This window comes from Thalassophryne amazonica, chromosome 9 (genome assembly GCF_902500255.1).
Source record: "Thalassophryne amazonica chromosome 9, fThaAma1.1, whole genome shotgun sequence".
Taxonomy (NCBI): domain Eukaryota; kingdom Metazoa; phylum Chordata; class Actinopteri; order Batrachoidiformes; family Batrachoididae; genus Thalassophryne; species Thalassophryne amazonica.
Genome location: NC_047111.1, coordinates 88,977,154 through 88,998,862, shown reverse-complemented (window position 1 = coordinate 88,998,862; position 21,709 = coordinate 88,977,154). Strand labels below are relative to the sequence as shown.

Below are 21,709 nucleotides of genomic sequence, written 5' to 3'. Positions count from 1 at the left end.
TCGTAGAAGAAGAATTGAACAGTTCCCGGTTGTTGAGCCGCTCTGTGACAGTGTTGGTGGATTACAAAATCACAATTTATTCAACCCATTACCACTTTCATTTGCTTTTAGAATTTTTTTTTTTTTTTTTTTAGCGTGGATGTAACTATTGATGACGCTGCTGTTCATTAGGAATCATCGCTGCAAAGGTAACACTGAAGTTATTTTATGGATGATGTGCTTTCCTGCTAGCTGAGGTAACTGAATTTACCTCTAGCAATTGACCATATTCAAATAACATGTTATGAAGAATAACTCTTTCGGATCTGGTGAACTTTGATGCACCAGGCCAATTGAAAAAGCAACTTTGTTTTTCCCATGTAATATCCCATAGACGTGTCTGCCACCTGCTGGATGGGATGATGATTAGACAGAAATGTACTGCTATTATTTCTTAAGTGGTCATATTCTAAAACTCAACACTGTCACGCCTTCAAACAAAGCATGTGGAAAGGATTTTAGCACGGTTTAGCATAAACAATACAAATGAAACGATTGAGCGATGAACAGAGTTAATGAAGTAAACTGCTGCATTTCAACAGCACCTGATGCCTTACCTTCACCCGTCACAGTAGGCCCTAATCAATATGGATTTTTTTATTGGGTGGACTGGGATACCGATATTAGGAGTAAAAAAAAATTACAATATCATTATATCTACAAATATATATATATATATATATATATATATATATATATATACACACACACACACACACACACACACACACACACACATATTAAAAATGGCAATGATTCCTACTAGTTTATCAAACCATTATGATAAAGAAATATAATTTACACTTGATGTTTTTACAGTTTAAACATGAATTTTATTCTAAATAGCGGTAAATATAACCAACAGCCAACCAACATCCATCACCTTCACTTTGATTGGCAGTCACCATGTCAGACAGCTTAGTATTTGTATAAAATAGCCATCTGGTCTGTTTTGGCCCCTGCTAGCTGGCAGCATACCGACCACTTGTCTCTTCTTGCTATAAAACTGCACTCTGTTTGAAAATGAATGGCAGCAGGTTGCTTGGCCCCTGTCTCTTGTAGCCAATGTGACCAAGATGCGATAGGCGTACCAGCTTGATAGCACTGTAAACAGTGCCATAAGAGCACCGTCTGCTCGACAAAGTCAGTAATGATGCCACTTCTAACAGCCAGTGTATTTTATTGCATTGTTTATTCAGTAAAATAAAAGCAGTGGCTCTACTCCGAGCTCCCCACGGATGACCGAGCTTCTCACCTTATTAAGGGAGACACTAGCAACCCTCCTAAGGAAGCCCATTTCTGCTGCTTGTACCTGCGATCTAGTTCTTTCAGTCATGACCAAACCCTCATGACCATAGGTGAGAGTAGGAACGAAGATTGTACGGTAGAGTGAATACAACACCGCCCCTGATGCGCCGATTCTCTGGCCAATGTCACGCTCCATTGTCCCCTCACTCGTGAACAAGACCTTGAGGTACTTGAACTCCTTCAATTGGGGCAAGACCGCATTCCCTACCCGGAGTAGGCAATCCATCAGTTTCCTGCTGAGAACCATGGCCTCAGATTTAGAGGTGCTGATCCTCATCCCAGTTGCTTCACACTCGGCTGCGAACTGATCCAGTGAGTGTTGGAGGTCACAGGCCGATGAAGCCAGGAGTATCCTGCAGCACCTCCCACAGCTGCTCCCAGGGTACCCAATCATACGCCTTCTCTAAGTCCACAAAACACATGTACACTGGATGGGCATACTCCCAGGCCCCTCCAGGATCCTTGTGAGAGAGAAGAGCTGGTCAGTTGTTCCACAGCCAGAACGGAACCCACATTGTTCCTGTTCAATATGACGTTCAACTATCATCTGAACCCTCCTTTCCAGCACCCTGGAGTAGACTTTACCAGGGAGGCTGAGTAGTGTGATGCCCCATACTCTCACGAGCACCACTAGCTTAGCTTATGGCAAGCTAAAAGTGGAAGCTCTCGTTTTGGCCAAATAACTACCCAGTTTCTGGGTATTCTGCGTTACTACGTGGTGCACACGCGGCTGAAGTGCTTGTTGAATTCCTTCGCAAAAAGTAGTTCCCAGATAACTGTGATGTATTCCTTTGAACTTGTGTATCTCATGTGTTTTTACGCCTAAATGATCATAAGGGAATACTCATTCATCCAGCAGCATCTTCTCATGTCGGCAAATTCGGCGCCATTTTGCAATCAGCCGGAAACTGGGTCAGGTGAAACTAGTCCGGCGAGCTAAATCTGTGGGCGCGAGCTATCCTACGATTCCAAAATAGCAGAGATGTCGCTTCAACAAGAGCGGTATGCTGAGCAGGGTGGTGATGCACCTGTAAATGGCACACACTCTCTGGTCTGAGAGTGTGTGAGTGTTAAGTTTCTATAAAATATAATAGCCTACATTTAAAGAGTAGATGACATGATGTAATTTTTTTTTTTTTTTTTTTTTTTTTTTTTTTTAGTATTTAAGACTAAAATTAAATAACAGTTTGAGATTTATCCTTTCCTGATGCACAGTTACTGAAGAGATAAATATTCGGATTTTGCGCCACAAAAAAAAAACAACAACTAGGAACTTCCTGGCGAGTCCCGACATTGGAGAAGGAGGAGGAAGTAATACCAGCGCCGTATCTTAATAGCGCCATATAATATCTTAATAGTCCCATTAATTTATGGATTTTTACAGGCTACTGATGCACATTTTTTTATAAGTGTCAGAATGGTTAGCAACAATATGGTCGTGGCTGAGGGCTGAAGTAGAGGGCAGGCTTTAGACAGCTGTTGTTTATTCTACACTTGTGCATCACTGACTTTTATTGTTCAGGATTTTTTTTTAAATATCAACATTTCATCATTTTTAGTGATTATTTGTGCACATTTTTTGGTGTCACCTACACTGTTAGTGTATCTATGTAATGCACACCAATGTTTGTTTTTTGTCAGTTTCTTTCACTTCCAAAGCCTAAGTTTGCTAACCACCAAGTCCACAGCTGTTCTTCTTTGTTGAATGCAGCAACTCTAATATTACACATAATACAAATGAAAGTAAATTATATTTAAAAAAAAAAAAAACAGTTTTTCTGATATTTGATCCTCGGGTACTCTTGCCAGAGCAGTGGTGGGCACAGCAAACCAAAAAGTTAGCTTCGATAACAGCTACTCAGCTAACTGAAAAGTTATCTTTTAAGAAGCTAAACCGATAAACCACCCAAAAAATTATCGGAAGCTACAGCTAAACGATAACTGCCAGTATTGTCTCTGGTACACTTGCAACTACTAACAAGCTGATTTTGAGTTTTAACACCATGATCGCTTCTGGTAGCATCAAAGGCGACCATAAACTCAAACAATAAGTCAACACTTCCGTCTTTGTGCACCCTGCCCCCTGCTGGAAGCTTCTGTTTACTGCATATCTTACAGCAGTGAAGCAGTTGAGAGGAGCAGCTAAGCTCAACTCTACACACACAAAATTATTCCTTAACAGCATATAGCAGTGTTGCGTGAGGCAAAATAAAGCAGTTTTGACTTATGGTTCTGATTTATAAAACAAATTAATCTGGATAGAATAACTCCATTAATGTCAATTCTGTCATTTGTACAAAGTTAAAATATATGGCATATCTTTTAATTTTATAATCTGCTAACACTGATTGGTTGACTCATTCATTCTATGTCAAAACCAACACGTTAATGTGAGGTGTGTGTTGGTGTTTACATATATAGGGTGTCCCCCAAAAATATACAACATTTAAAACACTCGGTTTGACCCTTAAATGCTACAAACTTAATCACTTATTTTTCTTTTTTACTTGGAGAGACCCTAAAGTTTATGTTGATGCCAAGCAAGACTCAGGAAAATGCCAAGATTAACCATACTACAGCGAACAAAAATTGAGTTTGGCACCAGACCAAAGTGTCAAACAGGTGCAGCGACTTTATGCTTGACTGACAAAATGCAGGGCCAATATTGACATTGGTATGAAAAACTTCAATCTTTCAGCTGTCTATCCAGCCATAAATTTATTTCCTAGACATATGCTTTCATTTTCTTTGCTGAGAAAATGTTGCATATTTTTTTGGGACACCCGATAAATGTGCTTTTGTAAAATATGCCATTTTTTATTTGTAAAAAAAAAAAAAAACATTTGCAAAAGCAATTGAAAATAATGTAAAAGCAACCTGAGCTTCTTCTGGCATTTTTACATAAAACAAACACAGGAACAACATCTATAAACCCAGAGAATATATTCACGAGAGTTTTAGGAACAATATACAAAGAGCTTAATACTGTTGTCCGTGTGGAGCCTGATCAGAGCATCTCAAATGCATTTCTCCTGTTGTGAATGTACTGAGATTACCCATAATGCACTTTGTGGAGACAGCATGTCTGCACTAAAACCTTCAAAATTAGTGCATTACTTTAAAACTAAAACATGTATCTGATATTTTCACTTCATAAAACTTCAGAAGTGACGTTAATTTAAATAACTTGTCCGAAATTAGTTTGGTTAAATTTTATCCATAAGTTAAAACTGTATGCTTCTGGATGACTTGGGTCATATTGCCAGCAAGTCAGTATGGGGGAAAAAAGATCTTTTTTTTTTTTTTTTTGTTTCTGTGACCAGTTCTCCTTTGTCTGCAGAGGATAGAGTGGTTTCTCCTGGAGCTAGCTCTCCTCTGTTTGCAGAGGATAGAACTGTACATCTGCTACAAAACAGTTAACATTTAATTTGATGTCAGACTTCATAAATGTTTATAACTGTTAATCTTTGTTCACCACACTTACAAATATATGTTAGCGGTCTAAAAATTATTGGCCCAAAATTATCTGAAAAGCTAATCTGATAGTGAAAACATTAGCTTCGATAATTAGCGGTTAGTGGATTAGCGGAATTATGCCCACCACTGTGCCAGAGTTATTTCATAGAAATACTGAGATTTGTAAATAGCTTCATGAGTTTCACGTGTCTCTCAGCTGCAGCAGCTGGACTGTTTGTTGATCTGAGACATTTCACCACTGATCCAAATGTAGGTTATTCTTCATTTCACATAACAAATTGTCTTGTAGACCAACAACAGTTCCAGTTGCTGTAGAGTAAGCTGAAGAATGGAAGAATGATGGTTTTCATACAGAGAATCCAGAATAATGACATGGATGAATGTCAAACAGATTTAAATGGTTACAACATGCAGATTTGAGATGTATGTTGAATAAACTGAGCTCTTTAAGGGGGAAGATCTGCCTGGAATCAGCAGTTTTATGTTTTCAGGCCTTTGCAGATGGAGATCTTGTCCACTGTTGAGCAAGTAAAAGTCAGAATTCTGATTCTGTCGGTTCTTAGTTTTCCTAAAATGTTCTCTTTTTTTTCAGATTTATACTATATTTAAGACGGGATGGTGGCTTAGTGGTTAGCACTGCTGCCTCACAGCAAGAACCTCATGGGATCATATCCTACCTGGGGCCTTTCTTTGTGGAGTTTACATGTTCTCCCCGTGTTTGTGTGGGGGTGCTCCGGCTTCTAAAGACATACAGGTTACGTGAATTGGAAACTTTAAATTGACCGTAGGTGTGTGTGTGCAGGTGTGTATGTTTGTTTGTTTGTTTGTCTATATGGAGCCCTGTGACAGACTGGCGTCCTGTCCAGGGCGTACCCTGCATTACGCCTATGACTGCTGGGATAGACTCCAGCCCCATGTGACCCTTCATTGGAGTAAGCAGGTATAGAAAATGATGGATAATATATTTAACAGAAATGAAAGATTAAATAAATTTTCTTTACTCAGTTTTGCCTTTCTGTATCACAATTTCTTTGTCCATTGTCCATCACAGTGTCTCAGCACAACCCATTCTAGTCAGCTGTACTGCTGTGTCATATCCTATCGTGTCAGACTTGACTGGACTGGACTCTGGGAAATGTTCAGTCATGGAAATTTTCCTTCTTCCATCTCCTGATGGAGGATTTTCAGCAAACCCAGCTCGAGATCTAATTATAGCCTTTTAAATATGGAATCAAAATGATTTTCACAAAGCTCTCAGTGAAAAACAGTAACTGAGTTTATTTTTAACAAGTGTGTGGGGGGGGTGGGGGGGGGGGGGGTGGCGGCAAGAAAATAAAAGCATGGTTAAAAGACAAAATCAACAGTGACCAGTCAGAAAGATGGCAATATTTATCTTTAATTTATCCTACATCCAAGAGGGAGGCTGGAAATTCATGGTTGAAAAATCCCACTTCCAAGCATTTTGGCTCCCTGATATCAAATGAGTCAAGTCGGGGAGCACATGCTAGTGCCATGCATCGCTGCATCCACCACAACATGAAACTGCCCCTAATCCTGGATAGCAACCACCCAGCCAGAGAACAGATTCATTCCCACATCTCAAAAGTAACAATCTACAGTGGGCAAATAAGCATTTGATCCACTGTCAGTTTTGCAAGTTTTCCCACCTACAAAGAATGGAGAGGTCTGTAATTTTTATTGTAGGTACACTTCAACCGTGAGAGACAGAATCTAAAAAACAAAAAAATCAGAAAATCACATTGTATGATTTTTAAATAATTAATTTGCATTTTATTGCATTAAATAAGTTTTTGATGAACAGAACTTAAAGGAAAGAAAGCCCACTGATAATTTACGAATGGGTTGATAGATTATGATATTGAGAGCCCATATGAAAAGTTGTAAGTATGTGTGATCATTTATGTTAAAGTTAAGAGCGTTTTTGTATGGCTGATCTAAAGCCACCAATAGGCTGCCATGCCAGCTGCCATAACAGCAATGTGTGTCATCACATGGGCACAGAGCTTCACAACTCCACCAGTGTCGCTCTTCAATATAGAAGGGGCAAAGCACATAAGTGGCAATCAACATCCTGGGTCAGGATCTGAATTTCACGATCCAACCTGCAGGATTTTCCGATACTGGCGAGAAACCACGTCTGTGAAACCTCTCTCGTGCTGCCTGCTGTCTGCTCTGTTTACTGCTGAACAGCAGGAGAAGAGGGGGAGTGGGAGGTTTCTGCGCTGAAGGCGAACTGCTTCTTCCGCACACTGCACCAGAGATGACTTTTAATCCACCGGTAACAGCAAATTTTCACCTAGCTCTCGGGTTCAAATGGTCTGTACCGCAGAGCATGGATGTTCTGAAAAATGAACTGCTGTTACTGAAAATCATCCGCTTCAACGTCCCGAGGCTGTGATGTGAAACGCGTTCACAGCAGATATGAGAGCAGCTGAGGACAGCCGAACAGAGATTCATTTTCTCTCCGCTGAATGGGAAAACTACCAAAATCCTTCAGTGTTTATCCAGAGTTACTCCCATGAGTGCTGCTGATGATACATTTAGAAATTTAGTTTACTAAAGGTGGTGGGGGCACCACCTATCGCTGCCTGGATGATCTATAACAAGGTTATAATATCATTGATTTTAGGGTCAGTCAATAGGAAATATTAAAATCAATCTCAAACTTTCAGGCGTAAGCTACGCGGGACAGATCCGACACCCTCTGTAAAACCATACAAAAATCACAGACAACTTCACACGTTTAAGATATTTATTTAACTCTGGCTGGAGTTAAATAACAGGGCATATTACAGTGAGCAATTTAATGATGACGGCATTCAATGAGCAATGATTATATGACGTTCAGATAATTTGGTTTCGTAGCGGGAGTTTTAGGAGTTAAAAATGTCCTAATTTAACAGGGAATTTACTTTGGTATTTATTAACTTGAGAGAAGATTAATGATGTTGAATAGAGTTAAATAAAGCCACTCTGTTTATCTGACATCACAGCCCGGTCTTACTTTGCACAGTGCAGCGGGTCTCCGTGACGTCCGATGCTGGATGCCGTCTGGTTCAGTTGACGCTCCGTCCGCCACACAGCTTCTTCAGGGACCTTGACAAAGAGGCTCTGCCGGTCTGACCCCCCTGGTTTTGTCGGTGGTGGGGCCGATCGCTGTTATTGTGCTGTGATTTCACGGCTGCGGTTCAAGTGGCTGTTGAACGTCTCAGCTGACCTGGATGTTTTTCTCTGCAGCGCTCTGGAGTCTGGCTCATCAGAATAAAGGTTTGAGTGTCTTTATTCTCTATCAAAAATCAAAAATTCGTCTTTCGTCGTCGTCTTTTGGAAGCTGGGTCAAATCAAAACTCAATGCAAAAATAGCTAACTTTAGAAGAAAAATGTTCATGAAAGGAATTTTGAGCTGAAGAAAGCCAAAATGTTTAATTTGAAAAATTGAAAAAGGAAGTTAAATGCGCCTGCGCGTTTAACTTGACAAAAGATGCAAAAGTTATCTGTCGGAAAAAGTAATTGCAAAAACAAGAAAGGAGTTTTAAGTAGCAGTGGCTTTTTAACAAAGAGTCATAAATTTTCTGTTGACGGCTAGGCCACGTTTTTAGACTCAAGAAGTGCACAGCACACGATAAAGAAAAGTGAAGAGAGGAAAAGAGCGAGAGAAAAGAGAGAAGAGAACGAATTCCTGGGTGCGAGCTCTTTTAAAGGTTTAAGAAGCTGCACCCCCAAGAATTCTGGGTAATGTAGTTTCTGGAGTTTCCTTTGTCTAGTTTTATATATACTCAACAAAAATATAAACGCAACACTTTTGGTTTTGCTCCCATTTTGTATGAGATGAACTCAAAGATCTAAAACTTTTTCCACATATACAATATCACCATTTCTCTCAAATACTGTGCACAAACCAGTCTAAATCTGTGATAGTGAGCACTTCTCCTTTGCTGAGATAATCCATCCCACCTCACAGGTGTGCCATATCAAGATGTGATTAGACACCATGATTAGTGCACAGGTGTGCCTCTAGACTGCCCACAATAAAGGCCACTCTGAAAGGTGCAGTTTTATCACACAGCACAATGCCACAGATGTCGCAAGATTTGAGGGAGCGTGCAATTGGCATGCTGACAGCAGGAATGTCAACCAGAACTGTTGCTCGTGTATTGAATGTTCATTCTCTACCATAAGCCGTCTCCAAAGGCGTTTCAGAGAATTGGGCAGTACATCCAACCAGCCTCACAACCGCAGACCACGTGTAACACACCAGCCCAGGACCTCCACATCCAGCATGTTCACCTCCAAGATCGTCTGAGACCAGCCACTCGGACAGCTGCTGGAACAATCGGTTTGCATAACCAAAGAATTTCTGCACAAACTGTCAGAAAACTGTCTCAGGGAAGCTCATCTGCATGCTCGTCGTCCTCATTGGGGTCTCGACCTGACTCCAGTTCGTCGTCGTAACCGATTGAGTGGGCAAATGCTCACATTCGCTGCTGTTTGGCACTTTGGAGAGGTGTTCTCTTCACAGATGATGCGAAGGAGATGTGTTTGCACTGCATGAGGCAAATGGTGGTCACACCAGATACTGACTGGTATCCCCCCCCCAATAAAACAAAACTGCACCTTTCAGAGTGGCCTTTTATTGTGGGCAGTCTAAGGCACACCTGTGCACTAATCATGGTGTCTAATCAGCATCTTGATATGGCACACCTGTGAGGTGGGATGGATTATCTCAGCAAAGGAGAAGTGCTCACTATCACAGATTTAGACTGGTTTGTGCACAGTATTTGAGGAATGGTGATATTGTGTATGTGGAAAAAGTTTTAGATCGTTGAGTTAATCTCATACAAAATGGGAGCAAAACCAAAAGTGTTGCGTTTATATTTTTGTTGAGTGTATATATAAATCAGCGTGGCTCCAAAATTCCAGCTTCAAAACCCAAACAAGTCCTGTAGAATAAATCTTGTAACTGGTTTACCTGGAATTATATACACACACACAATAATAATACTTTCATGAAAATTCAGTAAGGTATGCATGGTATGCATAAGGTATCATGCATGAAGTGAAAAGAGTCACATGTGATTTTCTTTTCTCCTTTTTTTTTTTGTTACAACAATACAATGAAATTTTCTTTTAAACGTGGTTACATTTTTAAGTCTGCAGGAGTCGGTCACCTACTCTTCCCCAAATCGTCCAACAGGGGTCACTCTTGTTCCATAGCTGGATTTTGTATTTATCTGGCAGAAATGTGAAAAGCGTAATACTGAGTCGATTTCAACCAGAAAAACGTTGCAATGATCAGTGGGCTGATGGTAATCCTTCAGTGAGTTGTTTTCTTTTGAGTCTAGTGTGAAAAACCTCTTTTTAGGACTTTTGGTGAAGAAAGTGTCTTTCTGTGGACGTTTTTATGTTAGAGGTCGAGTTGAGTTGCATCTGGTTTGGGGTACTGATAAGAATTCACAGCTCTGTGAGGAATGCACTTTGGGGAGTCTTAAATCCTGATTAGTGGTGGTGGTTTGACAGAGCGCCAAGCTGTGCCTGGCTTGGAGCGTCTCCTCTTTGACACCTGGAGATATACCAGGCCTTGCTGTATGGAGTTTAAACTTCATGGCCTCTTCTAATGCAAGCTTAAGATGTTGGTTGTTTGATCACAGCTTTCTGCTACACTATCTTCCCAGCTTATTTTATCCGTGGGTTTCTTTTCCGTTAATATTTGGTACAGAAGTCTTGTTTGCTATTACAGAGGTCAGACGTTTGGTGTAGGTCTTGACCAGTTTGCACACTGCAGCAGAGATTTTGGTCCAGTCCTCCACACAGATCTTCTCCAGATCTTTCAGGTTTTGAGTTTCAACTCCCTCCAAAGATTTTCTATTGAGTTCAGGTCTGGAGACTGGCCAGGCCACTCCATGACCTTGAAATGCTTCTTACTGAGTCACTCCATTGTTGCCCTGGTTGGTTTGGGGTCATTGTCATGCTGGAAGACCCAGTCATGACCCATCTTCAATGCTTTTACTGAGAGAAGGAGATTGTTTGCCAAAATCTCACAATATATGACCCCATCCATCCTCTCTTCAATACAGTGCAGTTGTCCTATCTCCTTTGCAGAAAAGCACCCCCAAAAATGATGTTTCCACCCCCATGCTTCGCAGTTGGGACGGTGTTCTTGGGGTTGTTCTCATCCTCCAAACACGGCAAGTGGAGTTGATACCAAAAAGATCTATTTTGGTCTCATCTGACCACATGACCTTCTCCCATGCCTTCTCTGGATCATCCAGATGGTCACTGGTGAACTTCAAATGGGCCTTGACATGTGCTGGCTTGAGCAGGGGGACCTTGCGTGCCCTGCAGAATTTTGAACTATGAAGGCGTAGTGTTACCAATGTAATCTTTGTGACTGTGGTCCCAGCTGTCTTCAGATCATTGACCAGGTCTTCCTGTGTACTTCTAGGCTTTCTCAAAATCATCCTTACCTTAATAATCATCCACGAGGTGAGCTCTTGCTTGGAGCCCCAGACTGAGGAAGACAGACAGACTGACAGTCATCTTGTGTTTATTCCATTTTCTAATAATTGCGTCAACAGTTGCTGCCTTCTCACCAAGCTGCTTGCCTCTTGTCCTGTAGCCCATCCCAGCCTTGTGTAGGTCTACAATTTTGTTCCGTGTCCTTAGACAACTCAGAGGTTTAATGGCGAACGGCAGTAATTCACAGAACCCTTCCAGACGACCAGTGAATCTGAATGTTTCAACCTCTTAACAGTAAATGAAAATTTTTCATGCTAGAAATAAGGTCTACACAACGTGGGTTTAATAAAAAGTGTGACCGACGCAATGAAGCACATTTGACACATTACTACATAAACTGAATCAAACTGAGTTGAAGTGAAACGGGAGAAATGTGGGGTGAATGTAGGGCTGCTCGATTATGGAAAAAATCTGTATCACGATTATTTAGGTAAATACTGAAATCATGATTATTCAAACGATTTTTTTTTTAGTTATACAATGCATTTATTCAGCATTTATCTCACTCTAAAAAAAAAAAAAAATGTTAGACGTGTCACAGGACTGCTCATTTATGGAGCAGTTTTCTGAAGAAAAATCCTTGGAAATGTTTTTTGCTGTTGTTTGTTTACCTCAGAATTTCTGATTACTGTTTAAAAAGTTTAGAACACTTGTAATTAAAATAGCTAAATAAATCAATAAATGGTTCTTTAGAAACCTTTCATCTGTAAATTAAAACCACCTGTTATTTCAGATTAGATCATTTCTTGTTTAACATAAGGAACCTCGGACATTTATTTTTAGACAAAATAACATGGAAATTTGTACATTTTTTTTAAGTCTGGTAGATTATTTATATCTCATTTCAACCAGAAAGCAGACACTGTACATAAATACAAATGTTTATTATAAATGCAACAGGAAATGATTTAACAATGACGGCAGTGTGATTGTAAAGTAGGATTTCTGTGACATAAACCTCATGAATCATGATGAATTTTTTTAATGGTCATTTCAACTTGTAATTTCGCCAAAATATGTAATTGCCTTTAATGTTGTTATCAGGACAGAGTCATTTCTAAAATATGAATTTGAGCACAATAAGTGGAGAGCTTCTACTTGTGCAAATGTCTTTGGACTTTGATTTGTGGACATTTTTAATGATCCGTTCATTTATTGTTAAAATATAAATGAAACAGCTTTTTTTAAAAATAATAAATAGTTGCTGTTGAAAGAGCCTTTTATTTAGAAGCAGGTGATGTTCTGCTGGATTCTCGGGACCAGATGAAGGTCTCTTCTGCAGCTTTGAACTCTGGTGGTTTTGCTGAAAGACACTTTTGTCCTATTTTGAAAAGCAGAGATGTTTTCTTTTGACTGGACTTCGCGGTGTTCAGCTCATCAGTGGAAGTTTGGTTGTCTGCACAGCAAATGTTCCTGATTAGGACAAATAAAAATATTTCTTTAAATATAAAGAAACACTAAACAGTTTAAAAAGGAAAAAAACAGGGTAAAACGCCTGAAAAAATAAGTTATTTAAAGTTAAGCTTTTGTGGTGTCTGAAAAAAGCTGTAGCTTTATTTGGTAAAATTAAAGACTGAACCATTTACAAATTAAAGCGTTCACTCAGATCAACTGTGCTAAAAGGCTACACTAACGTTAGCCGATCATTAAACCTTCAGAGCAGTTCAGTAAACATCACGTTTTATTTTTACATTATTCTCACCTCGATAAAGCTGCAGAACTAAACTCCGTTGGGCAAACTGGGACTTTGCATATATATCCAAAAAGTGGGAGATTTCGGACTGAGTGGGTTTGCTTCATCACCCTGGCTGCCTGCCTCGCTCTGCCCAGGAATGATGCCTGAAGGCCGGCTTCTCCGTGCAGGTTGGCCCGCTGTCGCGGTTCGATCGATATCCCACCAAGTCATCAGTCCTCCCTCGGTCGGCGTCACTCAGAAAAGTAGCTGGAAAAAAAGCTTCTCCCAGCAGGGTGATGGGAGAATCGTTCTACTGCTTTTTTTTAAAGCTTTTTTTGTGGTGACGCAAATTCAAGAAGGCGATCGCTGAACTTTTTTCAGGTTGTGAAACAGCCGTAGTGTGACATAGCCGCAATCTCTGCCCCCTTGCCGCTTCCGAAGGGGAGAGCCCTGGACTATTGATATTGTTTAAAAACGCAAAAGTACTTTTTATCCGATTACTCGATTAATCGCCAGAATAATCGATAGAATACTCGATTACAAAAATAATTGATAGCTGCAGTCCTAGAATACATTTTACCACATTGCAGTTGTTTTTTAATGAAAACTCAACCTATCATTCTTTTTGAGTTCTACACGTGGTGATACCTTATTTACACCAGGATGTTAATAAAATCAGTGCTGGCTATTCTCAGAATAAAGTACTTATACCCACAGTTTCAAATTGCACAAGTCAAATGGTGTCCACTTTATGGTCTTCCCAAAACATTAAAATTATTGTTCTGGATGCTCAGAATGCATCTGAGCTTATCTAGAAACTGATGGCTTCTGGGGGCCGCTTTAGACCCCCAGAAGACCCGGCCTATGGGCTTCGGCCCGGCGGGCCTCGCACTTTGCCCCCCCCCCAATTTCTAGTTCTAAATTGCGCCCTTGAATGATACCTCTGACCAGATCCATTTCTAATGGGAAATGTATTACACTGTCTAATGGCTTGTTGACTAATAGCCAACATTTATGTGTCAAGACAATACTGAGTGCACGTTTTACAAATTGTGGCCAAGTTTAAGTAGATTGTGCCATTGTTTCACTCAAATGATGCTTTAAACATCAAATCAAATCAATTTTATTTTTATAGCGCCAAATCACAACAAACAGTTGCCCCAAGGCGCTTTATATTGTAAGGCAAAGCCATACAATAATTACGGAAAAACCCCAACGGTCAAAACGACCCCCTGTGAGCAAGCACTTGGCGACAGTGGGAAGGAAAAACTCCCTTTTAACAGGAAGAAACCTCCAGCAGAACCAGGCTCAGGGAGGGGCAGTCTTCTGCTGGGACTGGTTGGGGCTGAGGGAGAGAACCAGGAAAAAGACATGCTGTGGAGGGGAGCAGAGATCAGTCGCTAACGATTAAATGCAGAGTGGTGCATACAGAGCAAACACAGAAAGAAACACTCAGTGCGTCATGGGAACCCCCAGCAGTCTAAGTCTATGGCAGCAAACTAAGGGATGCTTCAGTCACCTGATCCAGCCCTAACTATAAGCTTTAGCAAAAAGGAAAGTTTTAAGCCTAATCTTAAAAGTAGAGAGGGTGTCTGTCTCCCTGATCCGAATTGGGAGCTGGTTTCAGAGGAGAGGAGCCTGAAAGCTGAAGGCTCTGCCTCCCATTCTACTCTTACAAACCTGCAGTCTGAGAGCGAAGCGCTCTATTGGGGTGATATGGTACTATGAGGTCCCTAAGATAAGATGGGACCTGATTATTCAAAACCTTATAAGTAAGAAGAAGAATTTTAAATTCTATTCTAGAATTAACAGGAAGCCAATGAAGAGAGGCCAATATGGGTGAGCTATGCTCTCTCCTTCTAGTCCCTGTCAGTACTCTAGCTGCAGCATTTTGAATTAAGTGAAGGCTTTTCAGGGAACTTTTAGGACAACCTGATAATAATGATTACAATAGTCCAGCCTAGAGGAAATAAATGCATGAATTAGTTTTTCAGCATCACTCTGAGACAAGACCTTTCTAATTTTAGAGATATTGCGCAAATGCAAAAAAGCAGTCCTACATATTGTTTAATATGCGCATTGAATGACATATCTGATCAAAAATGACTCCAGATTTCTCACAGTATTACTAGAGGTCAGGGTAATGCCATCCAGAGTAAGGATCTGGTTAGACACCATGTTTCTAAGATTTGTGGGGCCAAGTACCCCCTAGCAGTCGGGGTTCCAGACTGGGGGGTTCCCATGATGCACTGAGTGTTTCTTTCTCTTTTGTTCTGTATGCACCACTCTGCATTTAATCATTAGTGATTGATCTCTGCTCCCCTCCACAGCATGTCTTTTTCCTGGTTCTCTCCCTCAGCCCCAACCAGTCCCAGCAGAAGACTGCCCCTCCCTGAGCCTGGTTCTGCTGGAGGTTTCTTCCTGTTAAAAGGGAGTTTTTCCTTCCCACTGTCGCCATGCTTGCTCACAGGGGGACGTTTTGACCGTTGGGGTTTTTCCGTAATTATTGTATGGCTTTGCCTTACAATATAAAGCGCCTTGGGGCAACTGTTTGTTGTGATTTGGCGCTATATAAATAAACTTGATTTGATTTGAAGTACAATAACTTCAGTTTTATCTGAGTTTAAAAGCAGGAAGTTAGAGGTCATCCATGTCTTTATGTCTGTAAGACAATCCTACAGTTTAGCTAATTGGTGTGTGTACTCTGGCTTCATGGATAGATAAAGCTGGGTATCATCTGCGTAACAATGAAAATTTAAGCAATGCTGTCTAATAATACTGCCTAAGGGAAGCATGTATAAAGTGAATAAAATTGGTCCTAGCACAGAACCTTGTGGAACTCCATAATTAACCTTAGTTGTGAAGAAGATTCCCCATTTACATGAACAAATTGTAATCTATTAGATAAATATGATTCAAACCACCGCAGCGCAGTGCCTTTAATACCTATGGCATGCTCTAATCTCTGTAATAAAATTTTATGGTCAACAGTATCAAAAGCAGCACTGAGGTCTAACAGAACAAGCACAGAGATGAGTCCACTGTCTGAGGCCATAAGAAGATCATTTGTAACCTTCACTAATGCTGTTTCTGTACTATGATGAATTCTAAAACCTGACTGAAACTCTTCAAATAGACCATTCCTCTGCAGATGATCAGTTAGCTGTTTTACAACTACCCTTTCAAGAATTTTTGAGAGAATAGGAAGGTTGGAGATTGGTCTATAATTACAATTATAATAAACATGCGCACAATAATAAAATGAGCGCACATTCTCTCCACATGCAAAAGATTTTGCGATGACACTTCCATGACACTTTACGTTGACTCCATGGGTGCTGCTACATTCAGTGGTACCAGAGCAACAGTTCTGGATGCCTTTGGTCCAAGTTTCCCAGTCAAAATACTTTTTCAATTAGGGGGTCAGCAGTGGCTGTTTTTGATATGGGCCATGCGGGCTGTCGCCTTGAGTGGCATTTACGGAGGGGCGGCACTGTGGGGTCGAGCACTTAAAAAAAAAAAAAATCATCTCCACCGCAAAATGGTTTTCTTGTCACTGTGTGCAGAATTGGCAAAGTGAAAGAAAGGGGAGGAGCGCGCAGCGCGCAGAGGACATTTCACCTCCGGGTCTCTCTAATGGGAGGGACAAGTGGCGGGGGGGGGGTTCGTGGGCTAAAGTCAGTTACACCTCGACTTTCTTCCAAATAACGCACATCTCATTCATAAAATTATAAATACAGGTCTATAATTCCTGCACGTTTTTCTGAATTGTGTGACGCGTCCTACTGCACACAGAGAGGATTCAGCTTTATCCCGAGCTGGGCGCAGCCGAATTCTCTCCATGTGTGGCAGGAAACCACAGACAGGCGCTCTCCTCCTGTGCGGTCTGCTCCACTTTGGCTCCGTCCACTTAGGACACAGCACGGAACTCTGTGCCACATTTCTCTGGGGATCACACATGGCAGCCAGTTTATGAAATAGAAGGCATTTCAAAGCAGACGGTGTAAGAACGGGTTGAATTTGCCCACTTGTGGGAAAAAAAAAAGTTTGTAAAAAGGAGAACCTGCCTATTTGTAAAGATGGCTTGCTGTGTTCACATTACAAGCTGAAGTGACTGAGTCTGACCCTTTATTCTGTGCCTGCAAGAGTGTGTTTTTACTGTAATTTTCCAGCAGCTGGCGACTCTTTTGTTGTCATGTACACTGATAAAATAATAATAATAATAACAATGATAATGAAATTTAAAATTAGGCTCATCATCATAATTAACTGGTTTATTTAATGGAGAAAATTTCATAGGTATGGGAACACTAGTAACATTTTAGTTTAGATTTTTGTTTGATCCACAGATGAAGACCGAAAAGTGGGAGGAAAAAAAGGCAAACACGACATGATCAAATTTCTGTCAAACCTAAAACTTTTGCAGATTACTTAATGCTAAGTATTTGCACTTTTAGCCTAATATGTACAAACATCAAGCTAAATATTTAGCTAAATGTTGAGACAAATGCACCTTATAAACGAGAGAGTTGTTCCACCCTGAAAGTCAGATTAATAAAGTGTCTAATGTTAAGGCATGTTTATTCAAACTTGCAGTTCATGGATGTTTTGTTTTGGAGTAATTGTAGCCTGCGGGCTTTTGATGTCAATTTCAATTTCAGGGGCACTTCTAAAATTATAATATAATAATAAAAAATGGCTGTTTGTGCAAAGGTTTGTTTGTTTTTTTTTGGGTGCTTGGACAGAGTGTCGCCGGCGGCTAATTCAGTGTAGATCCACCACTGGGGGTGAGAAAAATTGGATTTTCAAGACATCTGTATCATGATTCATTACAAGCATTGCAATGCCATTTTGTTTTTGACATCAATGTGTTTTTATGTATGTTAGTGATCTGTGTGAAAAGCTTCCAGAATATAAGTTGCATGACCTTCCAAACCACGAAAAAAAAGCTGTGACTTACACCGGTACTCTGGAAATAACGGAAGGTGGATAAAAGTGGTCTTTCTATGCTCATCTGTTGATGAGCATAGAAAGATGTCTAATTATTCCCAGAGAGGACATGATTCTGTACTACTTAGTTTAGTCTTGAGTAGTGTAGCTTTTATTTTATTTCTGCTTTACTCAAGAATCACTTCTTTTATTAATAATAACATTGTGATAATTGACATAACTTCCTCAGCATTCCTGAGGAATGTGCTGTTGCTAGTGTGCTTGCTGTTGACCATCTGCGCACCTGTTCCACGTGACCTGGGTGCAGCAGATAGGCAGTTACGTTCAAAAGGTGGGCAAGTGCCTGTTGTCTGCTTGGGTGGTTGCCATCCAGCACCCAAGAGGGTTTTGGAGTGCAGTGTATGCGGCAAAGCATGGCACGAGCGCACGCTGCCAGACCTGATGATTATGCTAAAAAGTGATGGCCATACCACCACCCCAAAATATAAATCCAATAACAATTCTGGTGACTTTTTATTTTATTTTGTAAGACAGTTAACATCAGTTTGTAGGACCAGATGACCTGGATTTAAATTGTGTTTCTGATGCAGATTTCTGCATGACATAATTCTATTTCTCCTGCACAGACCTGTCAGGATGGCAGCAGATTCTGAGGTGACAGAGGACATTGTGTTCAGAGGTGTGGAGTTTGCTGTGAAAATCGAAGTGGAGAAAAGTTTGCTGATAGTCGAAATATCCGACTCTGTAACAGCAGATCAGTGGAGGGGAGAGTTTGATCCACCGTGTAAGTCACAGATTTCATACCCACATAATATACCCTCTGTCTAAGGCACAAAAAATCCCACTCACAGTATGTAATTTTCTTGCAGACATTGAAGACCTCACTCGTAAAACTGGAAACTTCAAGCAGTTTCCCATTTTTTGTAGCATGTTGGAATCAGCTGTTAGAAAGGTATGTCAACATGTAACACTTTTTTTTTTTTTTTAATTGTTTAAGTAAATTTCGAGTGGAGGCTTAAAATATATGAAATTTGCTGTTCTGATGTGACACATTTCCAACAACTGAAACAAGTTTTTGCACGGTCCGTTGTGGTGGCACTGAGTGTGATAGTGGGCGGGACGTAGAGACTACAAATGGAAGTTTTGAGCTGAATAATAATAATATAATAATATAATAATAAAATAATAATACTCTGTTTTGGACTGTAGTAGGGTTGCAACTAATGATTGTGAGCTGTTAATCAACTTTGATACCATCGTCAATGCTGATCTGTCACATTCTTTTTCGATTCCCTTAATTCCTGATCAGTGTGGATAAATAAAGGTTTATTGAGGTTTTCTAAACCCATAGTTGTTCTCCTTGTTGCTCGGCACGAAGTTGAAAGAATGTTACGTATAGCTAAAATTATGATACATGATCTTGCAATGTGGAACTGTCAGAAAAACAGGCTGGCATTGATGCAAGGAATTGATGACGTCTGATGCGTATGATTCCAATGGAATTAAATTTCTGTAACTGATTCTGAAGTGGAACCAGTTCTTGATTCCTAGTCCTAGTAGTTGTTTGGTCCATAAAATGGTGAACAGTGTCAATGAGTCTTTTCTCGAGCCCTAGATGACGTCAAATTTCCTGTTTTATCCACAACTCAGAGATATTCAGTTTCATGTCAGAGATGAGAAAAGACACTAGTAAAGATACCACGAAATATTCACATTTAAGAAGCTGAAATCAGAAAATGTGAACATTAAAAAATGACTCTAAACAATATTGTTAATCGATTATCAAAATGGTTGATTAATGGGCAGCGTGGTGACGGAGTGCTCTTGCTTCCAAAACAGATGGTTCCCAGTTCAAGACCATCTGTGCCTGTGTTGTGTCAGGAAGGGTCATCCAGCATAAAGCCTGTCCCAAATCAAAAACAGATGATTAATAATCATTAATCCTTCCATCTCTAAACTGTAGCGGGTGACCAGCGGAGGCGTTCTGTCTTTGTACGGAGTTTGTTCTCATGGCAGTGTGGCTTTCCTCCCACCATCAAAATGGGTTTGTTAACATGCATGCACCTCAGAACCACGTGAGGCTGGAGACTGGCGTGGAGCTGAGGTGTCGTCCTCGTCTAGATGTAGGAACACGTGCACATTCTTCAGTCTGATCTAAATTGAAAAACCATTTCGGTGTGCACGTTGATCTCTGTGACATCTGTTTTATTTCTGATGTGTTGCTGTCACCGTGTGCTTTTTCGTTGCAGACAAGTGATTCTGTTACACTTGACCTGTTGACCTATGCTGACCTGGAGTTGCTACGCAACAGAAAAGTAGGTGTGGTTAGTCGTCCTCGCAGCCATCAGCAGCCATCTGCTCTCACTGCCAAGAGATATCTTATCCTCATATACTGTGGAGTTCGACAGGTTGGTTTTATCTTCTTAAACAGCACGTTATTGTTTCTCTGATTTAGTTCTGTGATTAGAGATGGAAATGGATAAGGTTGTATTGATAGCAACATGTTATTGATTTTTCCCTATCTGTCCTGTTCTGTTTTTTAAATTCCCTTTTTGATTTGTGCTCAGTTTTCTGTGTAAAAATGAATGCCTCCAGCTGTTTTCCTGGTTGTAAGCTGCAATGTTTTACATCATGACATTGCATTTGAAATTATGGCAGATGCGTTTGCAGCGAGACGCTGTCAGGGAAAAAAAAACATGGCTGCATTGATAAAAGAAATTAATGACATCTGACACATGCCATTCTGAGGGATTGAGAATGTGGAACTGATTCACATCCCCATCTGTGATGGGATCTAATGTTTCTTTCATTTCATTGTTTATGAATCTTTAATCAGTTACTTGGCTTAAAAATGTCAGATGTGGTTAAAAAGTGTCTCCCACAGTTTTCCTGAGTCCAAAAACAACTTTCACATGTGTACAAAAGTCAGATACAGCAATGATTTTCCACACTGCAAAAACTGATTTCTTAGAAAATTAAAAAATACTTGTTTAAAGAAATTGTGACTTAATTTTTGTCTAAATAGAAAAAATAATCTTGTCAAGCATTTTTACATAAGAAAAAAAAAAGTCTTATTTTGGGAAAATGTATCTCATTTTTTTCTTAATACGTTTTTCCAGCTAATATCAAACTGTATTTAACCAGTAACAAGGAAAGCCAATGGATTTCAAATCATCCAAGCAAAGGAACAAGATTTTTTCCTTATTTTAAGACAGAGGCTAATAAGAATTCTGTCTAGTTTTAAGACACATTTTGATTATTTAGTGCCTAGACATTTTGCTAGTTTTGAGAATTTTAACCAAGTAATTTTTTCTTAACCCATTGGCAGATTTTTTTTTATTAAAATTTTTTATTTTTATTTTATTTATTTATTTTTGCTTAATACAAGACAGTTTGGCTAGATTTTGAATTATTTTGAGAGGGACAGTTTTTGCAATGCATTCATTTAGAACAGTTTGAAACCAGGTCATTTCTATATAATCACAGTATATCCAGTTTGAACCATTTTAGCATTAATTTGCAACTGTTTAACCCATATAGGGTCTTTGTTTTTTTTGTTTTTTTTGTTGTTACATAGGGAGGGAGTCCTGTTGGGTCTCGTGGATCCATTGCATTTTGGGGCTCTTAATTCAACATAATCACAGTTTTTTTTTTTTTTTGTTAAAATACTCATCAGATGTTTTCATCCCAATTACAAGTAATATCAACAACACATGTTAAGTT

The 21,709-nt window shown here is 39.9% G+C and overlaps 1 protein-coding gene across 1 annotated transcript; it reads left to right on the top strand.

Annotated features, from left to right (window-relative positions):
- LOC117516597 (coiled-coil domain-containing protein 61-like) lies at positions 1–20,480 on the top strand. The gene is made up of 4 exons (XM_034177455.1): positions 1–188; positions 18,613–18,770; positions 18,856–18,938; positions 20,236–20,480. Exons 2-4 carry the CDS (start codon positions 18,623–18,625, stop codon positions 20,434–20,436), a joined length of 432 nt encoding a protein of 143 aa, XP_034033346.1. The 5' UTR covers positions 1–188; positions 18,613–18,622; the 3' UTR covers positions 20,437–20,480.
- The last annotated feature ends 1,229 nt before the right edge of the window (positions 20,481–21,709 follow it).